Here is a 20,465-nt window from a genome sequence, read left to right on the forward strand (position 1 = left end):
TGCAAAGTGGGCGTACCCAACCTGTTAGCGACTGAAAGCAGTTGCTAACATCGCTATTGCCTACTATCAACGCAGGCATAGCAATAAAAAAAATTGGTGCTAAGCGCAAATATCGCTGAAAACGAACGCCTGCTCAGACCAGTTCTTAACCTGTATATCCAATGGGAGGTGGGTATTCAGGTTAAGAACCTATTGGCATTAATGCCTGAATATCGCTGGATTTCCAGCGATATTCACGCATTAAGCCGCTATCGCCGGAAATTTAATCGCAATTGAAATAAACGTTACTAATAGCACGTTATCTCTGCTATAAAATCCGGTGATGCACGGCGATAGAAAAAATGTTGCTAAGCTTATTTAGCGATAAATATAGCTCGTTGTTGATAATATGCCCCTTAGTTATTGACCTGATATGTTCACAGCTGGAGCTGTGTTGTGCAGTTGTGCTAATAATTGGGGACTGTGGGGTTAGCCTACTACTAGCAACTGTGTGTGGTGATCTGGCCGAGGGTCTTGGAACTGGTGTTACTAACCAATATTGGTGTGGAGAATCCAGTGATAGAGCCTCGGAGCATTGATCCGAGGACCAGGTCAGTCTCAGGTCATGGGGTGACTATGAGAGAGACCACATTTCTGACCAGAAGGACTCAGACAGTCAACCTAGCACCATGCTCATCAGAGGCCCAAGAACTCATCTGCAGAATTCCTCAACGATCTTCACTCAGCCACACCCTCTTCAACGTCTACATGGCCTCACAGGCTGACATCATGCTTGCCCAGGACATCAACATCCTCTCCTATCAATCAATCAATCAGGGTTTATAAAGCGCGCTACCAACCCGTGAGGGTCTCAAGGTGCTGGGGAGGGCGGTATGGGGTGATGCAGCTCTGGATCAGTTTCAGACCTTTGCCGCGATGTAGGAGAAGGCTCTTCCACCTGCTCTGGGTCTGCGGATGCACAGGTTTCTGCTAGGGCAAGGTCGGCGGAGCAGAAGTTCCTTTTGGGTACGTGGAATGACACTCTCTCATTGAGGTATTTGACACACAACTTCTTCTCTCCCCTTTGGATAAATCCCCCGAAAACAAGTAACAACTTAACCACCTGCGTGACTGAGATGGCCACTTGGATGAAGGCCACCTGTCTCAAGCTGTACTCCGACAAGACAGAATTGGTGATCATCAGAAAGGAGGCCGCGCTGTGGGACTCGTCTGCTGGCTGACAGACCTTGGACCAACTCCCATCCCCAGCCCAAACATCAGTAACCTGGGCATCTTCATCGAGAAGCTGGACATCACCGCCCAGGTAATGCCGTCACCTTGTCCTGTTTCCACTGCTGAACTGTCGCACTGCTTTCCACATTCTGAAGATGCTAACAAAGATCTACAAATGGCTACCTGACAACACCAAAAAAAGTCACATAAGCCCTCATCACCCGCAGGCCGGAGTATGACCAGTGCTTAATTTGTGCCCGGCACTTTTGTCAACACTGGAATATATGGCAGTCTGCCACATGGTGGCACTGTTTGTCTGATTTAAAGATGAGCATAACAGTTGTTTATTAATTAAATATACATGTAAAATTACTTATACCTCCTGCCTAAGCCATCCTTATAGCTTTCAGTGTCCTGGAATAGTCTGAAATATCACACTTGTAGGAGTGTGATGATTAGTAGTTGTGTTGGTACCATCGTTGGCAGCACTGGCAGGCAGAATGGTTACTGCGAGTTGCCGTAGCCTCCCAAAGAGTGCCCTGGTACTTACTGTTTTACAAATTAAGCACTGACTGTGACTTTCTTTATGCAGAAATCTTCCAATGCCTTTCGAGAAGACTGCAAAGTGTCCAGAGCACAACTCCCAATGGCAAAACGTGCACCGTTTAAGCTCCTCACACACTGATACTAGGCACTACACAACACTGGCCCAACCTACCTGAACAGCTGCATAGACTTCCATCAACCTCCAGGCATCTCCGCTCCACAGGGCTCCTCAAAGCACACGTCCCATGAACTCATGGAAGCAGATTCGGAGGTCAAGCCTTCTCCTACATCGAAAGTTGCTGCCGGCCTAGCTCTCCACCCTGCTCCTGTAGCTAGCCTTACACACTTGCACAGTGCCAGTATACCTTCATGCGCTATACAAATACGCATTACATAAAGTGTATAACATTGTTAGTTACAGGAGTTTATCAGCTAGCTCTCTTCCTCCATTAGTCTGTTGTTGTGTCATTCACATGTATCTTCAACTCACTGCAGCATGCACCATGAGGCAATGGGTCAGCCCACTTCAGCCATTGGCCGACTTCCCTGTGAGTCACAGCACCCCGCCCTTTCACAAGGAGCACTTCCACACACAAAGAAGTTCCCTTCTAAGCCAGAGACCACTATGGTAACGTGCGCTTTTTTAAGATCAAACAATATTTTTGTTTTTAAGCATCTTTTATTTTTAACTAACGAGGGCCGGCGAATTCAACCAACAGTGAACTTTTGCAAAACACCTTGAGAGAACAAAATACGAATTGCCAAACCCAGACTTTCTGGGTTTGCCAATGTTTGTTTTGCTTTGCTCTCTCACTTCATCTATCTCCTCGACCAAAGTGGCAAGCATTCATAATCAATCTTCTCTCCTCCTCCCCCTTCTGGGGCAATTATTCCCTTACCTGCGTCTTCATTAGCCTCCAGGTGCATGATAAAACTAAACAAGTAAAAACTTCTCCGGGTCAGGAATGGCGGAAAGTATTGCTTTTGAGTCTGACATGTTATCTGTAGTTGCTCGTTACTGAGCGATCAGTGAGTTCAGATCTCTGGTAATCAAGACCACTTGTTCGCCTCTTCCTAGTGAGTGTGAGAGGGGAGGGAAGGATGATGGACTGGTTGGTAAAAATATACATTTTGAAGTTCATGGTCAGTGCCTACATTTGGAGTGCTGCTGGTGCCCTAAACAAGCTCTACCACACCTAACTCTGAGGCCCTGAGGCTGCACCTTAGAGGTGAGGGCCACCCCTGCCCCTCGAGGATGTGGCCCTGATTGCACAAGGCACGCGAGGCTCGTGTCACGTGTGGCACACTAGTGCGGTGCCACTTCTGCTGGTCCATTGTCACGTCACCAGATGAGGCTTTCATCGAGTGGTTCTGGGCACAGCCCTCTACAGCCTGCAGCGATGCCATTGGTCCTGCAGACTTCAGCGTTACTTTAAACAGCACATAAGGGCCACATCCACAGCATGTTCATTATATTAATGTGTGATGGAATAGCGCTTAGTGGCCTCTTTACGTCTTCCAATAGTTAACCTGAATATCTGAGGTGTGCAGATGGTCTGGTGCTTGCATATTCTAACACAGGGCTTTTGGGTTTCAGGCCTTTCCAGTCAGACTGTGCTATGACCCACTCTTGGGGAAAGTGAAGGAGCTGGATGGGTTCCTGCTAGAGTCGGCTTCTGGGCACCAAGAGCACAGGATCAGACTTTCCCACTTCTATGGAGCCGGCGAGGTGGAGAGGGAGAGGACATTGCATTGGCTGAAGAAGGAGCGGTTCCCTCCCTTCAAAAGGTCAGTACACTCATTTGAACAGGTTTTGATAGTCGGGGAACCCTGTTCTGCACCACCTGATGTACTCGCTGTGTTTTACACCACACTAATTGCCCACTTCCAACGACAAGACACCATTTAGTCAAACATTAGGTATATTTACACGTCAACGAGAGGCGACCAAAAAAGAATCTCAAGAGTAATGACAGAAGTCAGCATAAACAACACAAACCAATCCTATGCTTGTGTGTACTCTTTTATTTGTGCTTTGTTCTCCACAAGTAGGCAGAAAGATGCAGCCAACGCGTTTCGCCAGCACAAGGCTTCATCAGGGCCAAGAACAGAGTAAACCTGCATTGGTCACCAACTTTGGGCCGTACCATTGCTAAAACTAATCCTATAGTTCAAAGTAATCTTATAACGCGATCTCCAGCTCTTGAGATCTGATAGACAGTAGTAGATTCCTTACCTTAGAATTTTCCCCAGGCGTCAGTCTAGTTCCAGAATATTAACACAATCCACATTTCCACATTCCACATTTGTAAAGCGCAAACACACACCCGTAAGGGTCTCTAGGCACTGAGGGCCGTCGGGAAGATTAAGCAAGCTATTGCCCAGAGTCACATGGTGCTGGGCTAACCTGCCGCCGGAGCCGGGGATCGAACCGTGATCCCCAGATTCCAGCATCAGTCACCCTGGCCGCGGCGCCACACCTCTCAATAAGGTTCTGCACTCAACAATGTAACATGATAGTGAAAACAGTCTTTGTGTGCCTATTGAAAAACTTCCAGTTCACGATTATTCCTTTTTGTTCCCATCTGTTCTTTATTAATCTTACCGTTAAAATTCAATAGCCATAGCCGGCACGTTTTGTTCCCAAAGGGACTTCTTCAGGGCTCCACAGGGTAATAGGTAGCTTCCACTAGTGACATTTGTTCTGTAGTCTGGCTTAAGTCCTTTGTTCAAATATTTTGTATAGTATATATTTCCATTCGCACGGGTCGATAACCCGCGGTCTATTCATGCATCTGTTTCAGTATTTTCAGACACATTCTTACCAAAGTTGAGTAACTTGTTCTTCAGTTATACTAGTAAAACATCAAAATAGAAGTCCAAACAAAAATGTCTCTCGAAATAACCCCATTTTTGAAAAACATGATATCAGTCAAAGAAGGGTAATTAGTCCAAACTTTGAGCAGTAAAAACATTACACTTTGTTTGGCTTTGTAACGCAGCCGTCAGCCAGGCCGGACGTGCAGTCAATGAATGACTCTTTTACTCTGATTTCTCCTTTAAATTGGGGTGCTTGCATTTATCAAGCTTATCTCCATTTAGGAGGCAAAACAACAAATAATTGCTGTTCCCTTTCTCTAAAAAGGCAAATGCAGGAACTTATCTCTATTCCTTGCCCTCAATAGGCTATGAATTTACATCTGGTCCCTGCCTTCATTAAACTATGAGTGTACGTACCCTGTTCCTCACCTTTTAATCAATCAGGGAATTGTAAGCGCGCTACTCACCCGTGAGGGTCTCAAGGCACTGAGGGGTGGGGGGTCCGCAGATCTGTTTAGCCAAAGAGCCAGGTCTTGAGGTTCTTCCTGAAGGTGTGCAGAGTGGGGGAGCCACTGATGTTGACTGGGAGCTTGTTCCAGGTCTGGAGGCTCTTCCTGAAGGGGTGCAGAGTGGGGGAGCCTCTGAAGCAGACTGGGAGCTCGTTCCAGGTCTGGAGGGTCTTCCTGAATATGTTCAGGGAGGGGGCTAGTCTGATGTCTGCCGGTAGCTCGTTCCAGGTCTTGGCTGCAATGTGAGAGTAGGATCTTCCACCTGCTCTGGCTCTGTGGATGCACCGGGGTTTCGGGCAGTGCGACCTTTAATAGAACAGTTCCTGAATATATCTCTGGTCCCCGCCTTTAATTTAGTATGAATCTACAAAGAATACAAATCAATGTAGCACTCATCATGTATGTCCATTAACACATCATAGAACATATATGTATGGTATGGAGACTATGCCCCTGAAATCATTAACAACTTTAAACTTTCAGGTGATTGATGTTTTCTTTTTACTTCAAATCAATATCAGACAGAATAACACATCAAATATTCAATCTAAATACCGTTCTTTGTCAGTCCCTTGATTGCAAGTACAATTGTTTAGTGACGAATTGTAGATATGTTGCTGTTATTTCTTCATGGATGGTCTCAGCTGACACATGTTTCACCCCTTATGAGACTTCCTCGGGGCTACATTTAAATAGATTATCTCCAGCCAGTAAGTAGTGGTTACTCACACTTGTTTAAAGATATCCAGGCTCATTGAAGCTTTTCAACACTACTCATTCAAAATAATGATGTAAATTAAAATGTACCAGCTGTGCAATCCAAAAGCAATAGGCCATGAATGAACCTGTCCCTACCTTTGAAAGATAGTGCCTGACTGTTCCTGTGTCACTGCCTTTTTAAGCTTCAGACTGTTTGAACCCAGTGCTGTGGAGGCAGTGAGAATCAAAAGGGATGTGACGATTAGTGGAGATAACGAGATAAGGATTGCTGATCTGGACTCAAACAGTCAGGGACCAGGTTCACACAGACTCTTCACAAACGAGCATTCCACCAAGACACGGCCTCCATGGAAGTCTGTAGTTCCTCTCAGTTGAGAAGCTCCCCTACCGATCCACAACTTCCTATATCACAGGGCTTGCGTTGTGTTGTGATGTAACAATGAACTGGGATGCGGCCTGGGTTTTACTAGTGTTTGAGATTAATTCAAGGATTCAATCCATCACTTTTGTGTATACTTTAGTGAGTCATTCTTAGAGGGATAGATATGCACAGGCCAATGCACACCGTGTCAGTGGAACCTAGCTAGAACCTGGCTGAGAAACCCTAGCTAGGGAGAAACTGGTTCTGGATTGCTTATGTCCTGGTCAGGGAGGACCTAGCCTGGTTATTCGGTCTGGACTGTTCCCACTGGAGCAGGGTGAGGACTGATTTGCATATTGCTGAATCCAAACTGAGGTGGCATGGTATGCAAAATAACCATGGACTGGGATGCGGCCTGTTTACTACAGAAAACTGTGTTCCCAGCTCTAAATGGCTAAGAGCAGCAGGAGCTTAGGGTATTATTATGAATAAACTCTTCAGGTAGGCACTTCCCCTCTCCCATTGCCAGACCCTCTGCCTCTCCTGCCCACATAGGGCCATCGGTGTGAAAAAAGGGAATGTGCTCTGAGTCTGTCATCACATGCAGATGGTGTCCAATGCATACGTAAATATGTTTTATTTTTTTCTCACATTAATTTCTAGGACTGTGTTGTACCTGGAGTACAAACTGGCCAAGTTACTTGTCCGCCCGCTGCAGGATCGACACCCGGCCACGCGGTTTGAAATCCGAGGGTACAGCCGGCAAGCAGATAGTGCTTGTGTGTCCAGCATCCCGTCCACCGCTGGCCTCCCTGCAGCTACTCAGGGTCCAGGAACCACCTTCCCAAAGCTCAGCGATCATCTGGTCATCAGGCTTCCCAGCCGGACCCGCAGCACCCCAGCCAATCTCGGTGAGACGTGAAGCCCCACTCAGGTTGTACAAATACGCTTCTTCTAAGCACTCAAGGGTTCAGGTCTACCCAGTGCCTGGAAAGATCTGGATGGAAAGAAGAAGTTACAGAGAGGAAGGACCCTATGGTACCTGAGTGCTAAGGCAAGGTCAAGTTTAGATAGAAGGAAGGACGCTGATCTTAAAGGTGTTTCCGAGTGAAAACGTATACACGTATAGCTGCAGCTTGGATTGCCAACCTGCCGAGGAGTAAAATCCACTCAGGATTGCAATGTGTATGAGAAATATTTACATACAATCAGCACTATTTACACAGGTAACTTACATTTGTGAGTAATTTAAGTATCACTTACTCTTGCACCTTTGAGTAACTACTACTTTTGTTCATTAACAAAATCCAAAGTATAAAGTTACTCAAAAGTGTAGACTTGCATGTCTCCAACCCCTGAAAAAGTGGGTGGAGCCAGATTTATGAGTATGTTACTACTGCCAAAAAAGAAACAGTGGTATGTCCATCACCACAGATGGCCAACTACAGATACGTCCTCCTGAATGGCTTCCCATAGAAAGTAATGCAGGCAGGTACTTAAAATTGAACCCCATAGAACAAAGTGCTAAATTAAATTTATTTAAACTATTTTAAATTGTTACAAACATAAATAAATATAATTCAATGTAAAAAAGTATACAAAAATGGTTCATGTTTATTAATCATTTTTAAAATATTTATTAATCTTATTTGAATTAAAAAGTAATGTAATATTATTTGTAGTAAATATAATTATATTACGCTGAATTAATTCTAAACATAATTTTTAAGAATTTTTAATGAATACTATTTTTTTAACCTTTATGTGGATATGTATTAATTAATTTAAACTTCAGAATTTTTATTTTTTTATGTATTTAATTTATTTAAATTTAGTAAAATATGTACTTCAAAATCAAGTTTATAGCCCTGTAGTATGTTTTATTTTGTTCAACATTTAAAATAAATATGCAACGTTAATTTAATTTACAGTTATATTTAACACAAACATATTTTACTAATTCATTATAAAGTTTAATATGCTTTTTTAATGTGACCTATGCTTTATGTTGGGGAAAAGCTCCACCCTGACTGTGGAGTCTCGCTATGGTAAATAAAGTATAAGGAAAAGTAAAAAGCTTTAGTTAACTTAAAAAAAAAATTCTGAAGTTAACATTCAAAAATAATTTCCCATCTAAAGTAATAAAATTAAATTTTTTATCATGCAATAATTATTAAAAATGATGTATAGAAATATTTACAATTATTTTCTATTATATTTTACTAAAAAAAGAATGTTACATTCATTTGTAAATTAAAAAGGTTGGTAAAATGTTTGTAATTAAATAATTATGTTTATTTTTTATAGTTTTTAACATTAAATTATATTTATTTATGTTTTAAGCTATTTTAAATAATTTAATATAACTTTATTTCTTCTAAGGTTTTATTATAAGTTAAAACATCTATTATTTTCTATGGAAGGGTGTTGCAGTACCAGTGGTTGGCCATATGTGGTGCTGGACTTAGTCAAGTTCTAAACTGGAGCAAATGGCTACCGTTTTGTGCCCTTTTTTGCCTGTCGTAACTTTAGAAGTACAGTTTGTGACTAGCAATGGGATTACTCGTGGGAGAGTGCACGTCTCTCCATAAACCCCTTCCTAACCCTCCCCAAGCCCCCCTGAATCCTCCCTAAACCCCTCCCATTTATCAGTAAGTATGTCTCTTTTCCCAGCCTCTCCCCAGGTCCCACCCACAATTACTATAGGCACGACGAGACCTCGCACCCCAGTGCCCAGATACCCCCTGGGGTAGCTGTGCCAACCCACTTCAAATGCTGATTGATTAAGGGTACATGTGTAAGGATCGCCCCATAGAAAAGTTCGGATAGGTGATTTGCCTTCGCAGGGTTGTGAGTAGCATGCTGTAGTACATTTATAGTGATACTGTAGTTCTACTAAAATTCCTACAAATGGCTGTTTGTGAATAGGCCTCAATGAATTTCAGCCTAAACTATGTGCACCATTGTTAGATATCCTTAAAAGCCTGCTTGGACTGCACTTTGTAGCTGTTCGCCAAGCTCCTTCCTAGTGATACTGTGATGGTGCTGGCTAGACTCTTATTGCTGATTCAGGTCAACAGATGTCTCTTGCTCGTCTCTGCAGGTGGTGGAGCGCGCCGTGTGGAGCTGTACTCGCTAGAGTGTAACGGGGAGCTGGTGCTAGGGTACTACATCCCATGGGATGTCTCCGCACACATGGTGCTTCCTTCCTTCTCAGACCTCTCGCACCTGGCAAGGGCAGATCCAGGAGGCCACAAAGGTGAGTTTACCTTTTAATGGACTCCAGTGTCCTGGCCACCTCATCTCAGAGAGCCAGGATCCCTGCTGCCCCCTCTGTCATTGGCCAGGAAAGAGAATGTCTGGAGAGGCTCTTCTCTTGCCTGATGCTGGTTGTGTTTCCATCTCTTGTTTTCTCTGCCCTTGTAAATATCTGGATAGTTCTTTTGGGTCTTTGAAAAAGTGAGTCCTCCCTTTATCACTTATTCTGAATCTTGTGGGGCCCACACATGAGAATATTATGTTTCTTTCCTCAGTTTGTCTCACAGGGCTAAGAAACCTTTTCTTGTGTCCACTGTGGGTTTTGAGTAGTCTTGTGTAAGGATTATCTTTTGTCCATTCCATTGCATATTTTGGTTTTTCCTTGCTACCCCAAATATAGCCATGTTTGATGTGAGCGTAGCGGTTTGCATATTCATGGGTGAGGGCGCGTCCTGTTGGATGGTTTGAAGGCTGGGACTCTATTTCATCTTCAATGTGCACTCCACTGTATGAAAACTCATTTCATTGCCAGCACTCACACTCGAGGCCAGACTGCAAATGGCATTAGCCAGGGGTCTCCTCTCTTAATATTTCCTACTCTGATTAACATAAATAATGGTGGTCTTTTAAGATCACCTTGAGGGAAGCAAGTCTAATGACATCATATTTCAACATAGTCACTTCCTATTTGGTTTCCTGTTTGGCAGAGGAAATAATTGTCACCTGAGTGCTAATATAGCATTATAGCCCACAGCTGAAAGCTGTACCTGTCTTGTAAGTGCTTTCTTCGAAATTATAGACCCAAGATCAGGCGAAGACGACTAATGAGGGGCAGGGACTTTAACAACAGATAATATCCTGGCACAAGGGTGTGTGCAGTATGTGGAGTGGTGCACACCCCTAAGGGTTAGTGCAATGAATGGTTTTGTTCTCATATCATAAGGGTATTACTTGACTGCACAATCAGCCAACAGTAGAAACCAGCTCTAATGCTAAAGTCAGGTAGAAAATGGATTAGAAATACAAGAAGAACAAAAAACATTTGATATCAGCAAGAGTCATTACAGTAGAAGAAGCGGCCTCTGTTAATTCCTTATAATAAGCTGTTGGATTTTTCCTAGGGTTGCGCAACGTAGTCTTGAGGGCTAAAACCTCTTCTTTTCCATGGACTGTAAACCCATTGCTCCTGAAAACAGGCAGCCACGGCTGGTCTGGTGACATTACCGCGCTGATCTGTCAGCTTAGGTTTCTCTGGATGATAAATAGGATGGAACTAACGCATAAGGAACTAAAACTGAATAATTGTAGTGGGACTCTTATCAAACAATCGAACTCTTTAAGAAACAATAGTAGCAATATTTCCAAACACCTGCCCAAGGGCCAAATCAGCTGTATAGACACGATCCTTGATATCAAATAACACTTGTGGCGCCTTCATTTTAATGTGTGTGTGACAAAGATTGATCAGTGCAGCAGACATATGTTGAAGAACATGCTGCTGTAGAAAGGGCTCGAAGTCACGCATAACTTGCCAAATATCCAAATATCCTCTTTGGCAAATAAGATTTATCAATGTGCAGATGAAATCTTCTATCTTTACGTTCTACTCCTACCTCCTGTTTTTCTCTATCATATGCTACAGCTTTCTGTCTCAATGTTTGCATTTTCCTTTTCTGTGTCCCTTTCCATTTTTAAACGTCTCTGTCTAGCTTCCTTCTGCAAAGTTCTAACAGAATCAAACGTTGACTGCCTACTTCGTCTCTTAAACATCTGTTCCTGTAAAAACCCAATCTTTTGTTCATCAAAAGTGCCTGTCAACGGTCACTGCAGCTCGGCATTGTCCCTCGTATATTTGTGCCATAATCTACTAAACATAATAGGGCCAAGCCCATGTTTTATATACATATCAAAATAATGGCTGCCTTCGGGAGGTGCCGGCTGAGCTTATTCCAATTGAGCATCTGCAGAACAACAACGACAACACGAATTCCAAACTTTACTGAGGCCAGGCATTTTCAAAAAGAAAACAAGTTTGTTATGTTTACCTGGGAAAGTAATTGCAAATACTTTTTCTCAAGACAGTCCTCAGACCGTACCAAACTCAAACCACAATGGTGCCATAGCCACAAAGATCCAAAACAAACTCACCTGATATCAGTTGAACAAACTAACCAGTTCTCCACTGCCGACTCTTCAGACCAAATGGTCAGATCCAAGGGTTTCGCGGTTTAGGACTCCAGTCGGAATGACCATTGGGCGAGGCACCGTCCGGCAGGACAGGAGGGGCAGCTACGATCAATAAAAACTCTTCGTGCAGGGATCCCTGAGCCGTCCGTCCGACCTGATGATGTCCTCGACCTCCCCCACATCTGCGGTAAGGGGATGGATCAATCACATGAAGGAGTCCCTGATCAGGTGGCAACTGAAAGAGTGAGCCGTTTTAGGGCCACTCGGGTCACTAATGACCACCTCTCAGCCTTCCATACCAAATGAAGAGTCGGTTAAACAGCAGAGAATACAAACCAATAGCTATTTATCATTTTACACTCAGAGCGGAGCCTAGTCGCTTGGAGTTCTGCAGAAAGGACTGACATCGACAAGCATAAAGATACATGATGTACCTTTCATAGCCGGGCAAGAACACACCCACAATGGAATTTTCCAAGCAGGGGCAGCTAAACCGTAAAATACAGAAAAAACGGTTTCAGCGCTCCTATCTTATACAAAGTATTGTAATCCAAGGTCGTTCCATCTGGAGCCTGCCACCAGACAAGGGGGAGAAGGCCGGTAGCTAGTGAGAAAGCTATGTGCTAATTTGAATGGCATGCTTATTACTGAAACAGGACACAGATGAAGAATCAAAACTTACAGAAGGGAATTTCTCAGAATTAAACTGGATCAGTTTCGAACAGCCCAAAATGGCGCCTGCAAAGAAAATGGCGCAGCGAATGCTAAATTACATAGGGCAATGCTTTTCTAACACTATGGGCATCATTAGAATGGCAGGCGGACTATGTCCGTCCGCCATCCTGACGGAAAACTGGACTGCCGCCATATGTGCTGCAGTCCCGTGGGGGAGATTAGGTGGGCGCATCACACATTTTTGACATTGTGGCGGGTGGTGCTTTCAGCAGCATTTGCCGCAATGGTAATAATGCATGTTATGCATTTGCATGCACAAAGTGGCAGGCACCGTGCGGTGCCTGCTGCATTGTGCATGCAAATGCAGGGGGGTACCGTAGGTACCCCCCTTGTGCACCCCCATCCTCCCTAACTTCCTGGGGTCCCACAAAGGGCCCCCAATTGTGAAATCTGCATGCCTTTCTGTGGGGGCAATGCCACCGCGGAAAGGCTGCTCTCCGCCTGCATACTAATATGGATGGGAGTGTCTAGCAGACACCGCCACCATATTAAACCTCTTTCTGCCCGGTCGACTCATCAAACTGGCGGATGGTCTCATACTAATATGGTCGGGGAAATGGGTGGCAGGTGGAGTAGGATGTAGGGCGGATCGCCACCGCCATGCGGCCGTTGGCGATCCTCCCTGCATCCTAATGGACCCATAACTTCCAACGTTTATAGTTGACCTCCATTCGCCATGCCCCACACTCCTGCCCCGTAGGAGACAGCAGATACTGTATTCGCTTTATAAACAGTTTTAATTGATTCAAGAGGTTTTAAGCCCAGCTTTCTAGCTAAGGTGAAGGATTCTATCACCTCCAGTTTTCGTGTGCCTATAAGGAAGGGGGTGTTCTTTTGCCCATAGGTACCCCTGCAGTAAGAATGAAGGATTTTGATTCATTTACCTGCATGTCCAGAGAGGCCATAAAGACTGAGTAGTCGTTTATAAAGCGCTGGCGTGCTAACCCTGTTCTGGCAATTAGGATTGGAGTTCTGGACTTTTTGGTTCCGTCCAGAGGTGTCAGGGACAACACCGGAAGACCCCGGAGTTCTACCTGTCTCGGTGCACAAATAAACAGAAACACGGGCTTCTCGATGGTGGCGTCAAAGACCAAAGGTTTATTACTGCAGGGACACAGAAGTCACAGAAACTACACACGGGCAGTATCTAGGAGCCTGTTCGATTTGTACAAAGTGGGTTGCTCCTTATATACTAAATTTTAGGCTTCGGGCAAATTCTTTACATGTTAGTACATTTCTAAACCTTTATGTCCTAAACAATAAATATTTGGCGTTGCACAGGAATCGTCAACAATATCTGATGTCAAAACATTACGAACGAGGGGTTCCCACTGTTCCATCATAATCCCATGTCAACTTTTCATTCAAGAGCCGGACCGCCTCATCGTAAATTTCGTTACCTCCCCCTAATAAAGGCCCAGAAGGAAAGGAGCAGAGCCAGGTGTAGAAGATAGAAAAGCAGGATAAGAGATGTTTGTGGGTCGTAAATGGGCAAGGCTACCAGCTTCGGCCGCCTAATCATGATCAGGCCAACGAACACGAGAACCAGTATAGCAGGACTGGCCTTAGGCAGAGGAGGCAACTTCTGTCGAGTCATGTAGCCATAGCGTGTTCTGTTCTAAAGTGCACGTGTCACTAGCAAGGTGAATCTCCGGCTAAAGCTTACGTGTCCTTAAGCGAAAGAGGTCACTGCGTGTCCATTGTCTATGTGAGGGCAAGAATCACAAAATGGCTTCCGTAATCTAAGATGGATGCGATGGGTAGATCAGAAATGTGCTCATAACAGGAGTGCTCTTGCTCGTAGCATAGCGAAAACACCAGGATATGCTAAATGGATCATTTGCGGTTCACCAATACCAAAATTATGTATTTACGACAATGTTGAAAACACGGGTTCAAATCGTCACGGAACCTCAGGATTGAGCTATCAGAATATACCAGCATTGGTACGTTATGGCTATCACAAATGGGGAAGTCTGATGTTTACCCCTGAGTGCTACCTCAACCCCATTTGTGTAAATCAAAAATAAAAAGGGGCGATGAGGCACCCTTGTCTTACCCCCGTTAATCTTGATGGGCCCCGTATATTCCCCATTTTTTTCGTAGCGGACAGAAGCTGTTGCACAGGTATATAATTGGCGGATGAAATTTATAATAGTGGCATCCATCCCCATGGAGTCCATCAAATTCCACAATTTGGTGTGGGACACAGAATCAAATGCAGCACTAAGGTCCATAAATGCCATAAAGATCTATTCTCCCTTGGCTCTGGTATATTTTTTGATTATCAAACTTAAATTAGGTCATTGGTCAATTGTGCCTTTCCCCTCTTGAAACCCATATTGTGCTTCGATCAGTACATTTTTCTCCCTAGCCCACTCCTCCAACCTGTGTAGCAAAAAGTGACCCGTTAGCTTTGCGGTTGTGTCCAGTAGGGAGATTGGTCTATAATTCTGTGGGTACTCCTTATCTCCCTTTTTAAAGATCGGAATAATAATACTGGACGACCAGGAAGATAGTGGGCCTTTTTTTTTGCTATTGCATTAATCACATTTGTAAGGCAAGTGGCCCACAGGTCTTGATGTGTTAAAAATAAATCAATGGGAACTCCATCTGGACCTGGTGCCTTCCCATCAATGCATTTTCCAAAACCTGCTTTTATCTCTTCCAATGTTAATATTAAATGTTCTGTGTGGGCATGGATCATGGGATAATCTACAAGTGGTCCGCTCTCTACTGGACCAAAGACTCGTTCAAAGTGGGCCACCAGGCTTTTTCACCCACATGAGTATCCAATGAAGGGTCCGCTGAGTTTCCAAAGAACGGAGCATTACTTGTCTTCCAAAACTTGCTGCTACATTTAGTTACTGCTGCCTGTTCCAAGCTATCCCAAGCCTCTTCTCTCAGGATTCTCTCTCTTGATTTCCTGGCTTCTGAGTAGTTTTTTTTAAGGGACGCAATGAATACACTATTTCGGGGCCACGCTCCCTGACCAGCCTTGGTGCCTATTACTCTATCTGGTATCGTAGCGCTTGCTGCCTGGTATCATAGCGCTTGATATTTTATCATTGCCTGTAATTGTATGTCATATCGTAGCGCTTGCTGCCTAGTGTCGTAGCGCTTGCCGCTAATTGCTGTGCCTTGCTCTCTGACCTTATTCCCACTGTTGCCCTGCTCGCATCACCTGTTGAATTGTTTATGCCTCTTTGTGCCGCCACTACTGCCCGATCGTAACATAGCTCCGGTGGTGCCCCTGTATCGCTTGTTGTTTGTACTGCCATTTTGTTTGTTGACTCCTGGCCCGTCCCTCCTCCCCGCTCCCGCCTCCCAGATGCTCCTCCCTCGCTCCGCCCCCTCCACTATCCACATATGGCAGATGCTTTTGCGTGCAGCGTTCACGCGCAGCGGTCGCGCCCAAGGTGTGCCAAAGGTAAGCCCGTCTACGCTTGTCCGCGCCTGGACCGCGCCCAGCGCCATACCCCCTGGTGCTTTCAAATCCCACTCCACCCGCTTTACGTATGATTCCGCCATCCTCTTTGCCCTTAACCCCGGTCGCACACCACATTGCTGCGAAGCGACCCCAGGACACACCCACGGACCTTTCGCCTGCTACTCCTGCAAGTTCACCAGCATCAGGACCCACACCAAATCCACCTCCTCCAAACACAGCTCCGACTCTAATCACCTGAAGTGCATCCTACTGAACACCCGCTCGGTCCATAGACACGCCACTGAACTCTGGGATTTACTCGACACTTCATCGCCGGACATCGCCTTCCTTACAGAAACATGGATGAACGCCTCATCAGCGCCCGACATCGCCATTGCCATCCCGGACGCTTACAAAATCATCCGAAAGGACCGCACCAACCAAACAGGAGGAGGCATCGCCATCGTCCATAAGAACACCATCCGAATCACGACCAGCTCCGACGACAACCGCGCGACCGCCGAACACCTTCACTTCCAGATCCACACTGACCCCAGAACCACACTTAGAGGCACCCTCATCTACAGACCACCAGGATCCCGCACGCAATTCAGCGAAGACATCACCGACTTCATCAGTCCACACGCCCTCCCCTCCAAGGACTACATTCTTCTGGGAGACCTCAACTTCCACCTAGAAAAGAAAAACGACAACAACACCAACACCCTTCTGGATAACCTGGCCAACCTCGGACTCAAACAACTTGTGAACACCCCCACCCACTTAGCCGGACACACGCTCGACCCCATCTTCAATCCAGCAAACACATCTCCTTCGATCACACCACAGCTCTCCATTGGACAGACCACAGCTGCGTTCACTTCAGCTACAAAAAGACCACGACCCACAACCCCCCAAAACCTATTCCTCGAAGAAACTGGAACAAAATTACCACCGACCAACTCTTCACATCGCTCAACCATAACCCTCCTGCCATATCATCGGCCCCAAACCAAGCTGCCACCAAACTCACACAATGGATCACCCTCCGTGCTAACGAATTAGCACCTCTGAAAAACCACCAGATCAAACAAGGCTGCAAAAAGGCCCCCAGGTTCAACGATGACCTTAAGAAATCCAAGAAGTTATGTCGTACCCTCGAGAAAACCTGGAGAAAAAACCCATCCACTGATAACCTGACCACCTTCAAGGATGCCACCCGCAAACACCACCAACTGATCCGATCCACCAAGAAATCAGCATTCAAGGATCGACTCGACAACAACGCCCACAACAGCAAAGAACTATTCAACATCATCAAAGAATTTACCAACCCCACCGCCGGCACCAACAACATCACTCCCTCCCAAGACCTCTGCGACTCCTTATCCGCCTTCTTCCACAACAAAATCGCCGACATACACAACAGCTTTGAAAACCAGTCCGAAGAACAGACCACTCCACCCACCCCCCGAACCAAAACAGCTTTCTCACACCCTTTGCGCCTGGAACCCAATCACCACTGAAGACACCATCCGCCTGATGAACTCCATCCACTCAGGATCGCCAACCGACCCATGTCCCCACCACATTTTCAACAAAGCAGCCTCCATCATCGCACCCCATCTCCGCAACGTCATCAACTGTTCCTTCAACTCCGCTACCTTCCCGGAAATCTGGAAACATGCCGAACTCAGCGCCCTTCTGAAAAAACCCACAGCAGACCCCTCTGAACTCAAGAACTACCGCCCCATCTCACTCCTCCCATTCCCTGCCAAAGTCATTGAGAAAGCCGTCAATACTCAGCTTGCCGCCTACCTTGAATCCAACAACTCCCTCGACCCCTCCCAGTCCGGCTTCCGAGCCAAACACAGCACCGAAACCGCCCTCATCGCTGCTACAGACGACATCCGAACGCTACTGGACAACGGAGAAACAGCTGCCCTCATCCTACTCGACCTTTCCACAGCCTTCGACACAGTCTGTCATAGCACCCTTATACAACGCCTCAGCAACATCGGAATACAAGGAAAAGCTCTAGACTGGATCATCTCGTTCCTCGCCGGAAGAACCCAGAGAGTCCGCCTCCCCCTATTCAAATCAGAGGCCACCGAAGTCATCTGCGGCGTACCACAAGGATCATCACTCAGCCCCACCCTCTTCAACGTTTACATGAGTCCCCTCGCATCCATCGCGCACCAACCCAACCTCAACATCATCTCCTACGCAGACAACACCCAGCTGATCCTCTCCCTCACCAAAGACCCAAACACCGCCAAAACCAATCTACACGAAGGAATGAAAGAAGTAGTCGAATGGATGAAGAACAACCGCTTAAAACTAAACTCGGACAAAACAGAGGTCCTCATCTTAGGATCATCCCCCTCTGCCTGGGACGACTCATGGTGGCCTCCAGCCCTGGGCACTGCACCCATACCTACAGATCACGCACGTAACCTGGGCTTCATCCTAGACTCCTCCCTCTCGATGACCAGACAAGTCAATGCCATCTCATCCTCATGCTTCAACATCCTACGCATGCTCAAAAAAATCTTCCGTTGGATCCCCACCGAAACAAGAAAGACAGTCACCCACGCACTGGTCACTAGCCGACTAGATTATGGAAATACCCTTTACGCAGGAACCACAGCCAAACTACAGAAAAAACTTCAACGCATCCAAAACGCCTCAGCCAGACTCATACTGGACATCCCCCGTCAAGCTCATATTTCCGGTCACTTGAAAGAACTCCACTGGCTTCCCGTCAACAAGAGAATACCGTTCCGTCTCCTCACCCACGCACACAAGGCCCTCTGCGACCTAGGACCCGAATGCCTCAACACACGACTGTCCTTCTACACACCCACCCGCCAACTACGATCGTCCGATCAAGCCCTCGCCACAATCCCGCGTATCCATAAATCCACCATGGGAGGAAGATCCTTCTCCCACTTAGGGGCCAAAACCTGGAACTCTCTCCCCACTCATCTCCGCCTTACACAGAACCACCTCTCCTTCAGAAAACAGCTAAAAAACTGGCTTTTCGATAAGTAATGCACCCACCCTCCCTCAAGCGCCTTGAGACCCTCTGGGTGAGTAGTGCGCTATACAAATTCTTGAACTTGAACTTGAACTTCTTTTAAGGGCTATACACAGGAAGTCATGCGCCCTTGTTTGTAACATTTCCAGTAGAGTGGGTACATCAAAGGCCTGATGGCTGGGAAACGACCTTTACAACGACTCATTCACAACGAAGGGCCTGACAGCTACAAAAGGACCGCAATAAGGAGTTTTCTCTTAAAAGGACAGTGATGTGGCCAGGCCCACCACCCCACAAACAAACATTTCCCTCCAATGGTGCATTTGTGTAGACAGGAAGTACCATGGGACAACAGTCCTTTCGCTTTGAAAAGGGGAGCATCCGTTGGGTTACGAGGTCACTTTGAAGTAGAATTTAAATTGGCAACATGCTCCCAATAACATTATGCGGATTAGAAGCTGGACACCACATTTTTTTTAGTAGCAATCACATTGAGAAATGACCTCCCAGAGAGACAAGAAACAATTTATATCATAAAATAATCAAAAACAATCAAAAGTTAGAAGAACATGTATATATATATATATATATATATATATATATATATATATATATATATATATATATATATATATATATATATATATATATTCACTGAAAAAACCATAGGTTTTACACACGTTATAGTTAGGAAGTACCATTTGAAAAACCTATGAAATTCACTGAAAAAACCATAGGTTTTACACACGTTATAGTTAGGAAGTAGCATTTAAAAAACCTATGAAATTCACTGAAAAAACCATAGGTTTGACACATGTTATAGTTAGCTGGACATTTCACTCATATAAAACCAATGAAATTCCCCGTTATAGTTACTTCAGCTAACTATAACTCGCGCGCCCGCAATGCACTGCTGATGATGTCACACATCACATCACTCATGACATCATCTATTAAATGGGTTAGTTTTGAAAATTACATATATTTTATATATGTAGATCAGAAAGTTGGTTTGAAAAAAAATTGTAGTATATAAGTGTATAAACGGTTGCTTTTTGGGTGACAAATAGATTCTATAACTGACTGATTAAATATATCTTAATGAGTACATGTGTTACTGAGTAATATTTAAATATATACCTATCTATGTCTGTCTATCAGTTTCTATTTTAGTGGCTAAATGTGTTGATAAGTAGCTTTATCACTGATACATTATATCTATATAGGTTATTGTTTCTTTATTATTACCAAAAGTATCTCAGTGTCTAAGTGTTAATATGCTACATTAGGAGATTTTACATATTCCATTCATGCAAGAGTCAGTGACATACTATTCCTATATGTTGTAGGCAGCATATGTCAGATACTAGATATTATCAGTGATATCAAGAGTAATGTCACTAACAATGTGATGAGTGATGTAATATGTAACATCATCAGCAGTGCATTGCGGGCGCGCGAGTTATAGTTAGCTGAAGTAACTATAACGGGGAATTTCATTGGTTTTATATGAGTGAAATGTCCAGCTAACTATAACATGTGTCAAACCTATGGTTTTTTCAGTGAATTTCATAGGTTTTTTAAATGCTACTTCCTAACTATAACGTGTGTAAAACCTATGGCTTTTTCAGTGAATTTTATAGGTTT

General features: G+C 44.9%; 1 protein-coding gene across 1 annotated transcript in view; it reads left to right on the forward strand.

Annotated features, from left to right (window-relative positions):
• Positions 1 to 20,465, forward strand: part of LOC147706721 (uncharacterized) — a 507,439-nt gene that overhangs the window by 186,696 nt on the left and 300,278 nt on the right. Inside the window, exons 3-5 of the mRNA XM_086925573.1 lie at positions 3,356 to 3,546; positions 6,832 to 7,079; positions 9,272 to 9,427. Of these exons, the coding sequence (XP_086781699.1) occupies positions 3,356 to 3,546; positions 6,832 to 7,079; positions 9,272 to 9,427 (595 nt within the window). The remainder of the gene's footprint in view (positions 1 to 3,355; positions 3,547 to 6,831; positions 7,080 to 9,271; positions 9,428 to 20,465) is intronic.

This window comes from Lissotriton vulgaris, chromosome 6 (assembly GCF_964263255.1).
Source record: "Lissotriton vulgaris chromosome 6, aLisVul1.2, whole genome shotgun sequence".
NCBI classification, from domain to species: Eukaryota; Metazoa; Chordata; class Amphibia; order Caudata; family Salamandridae; genus Lissotriton; species Lissotriton vulgaris.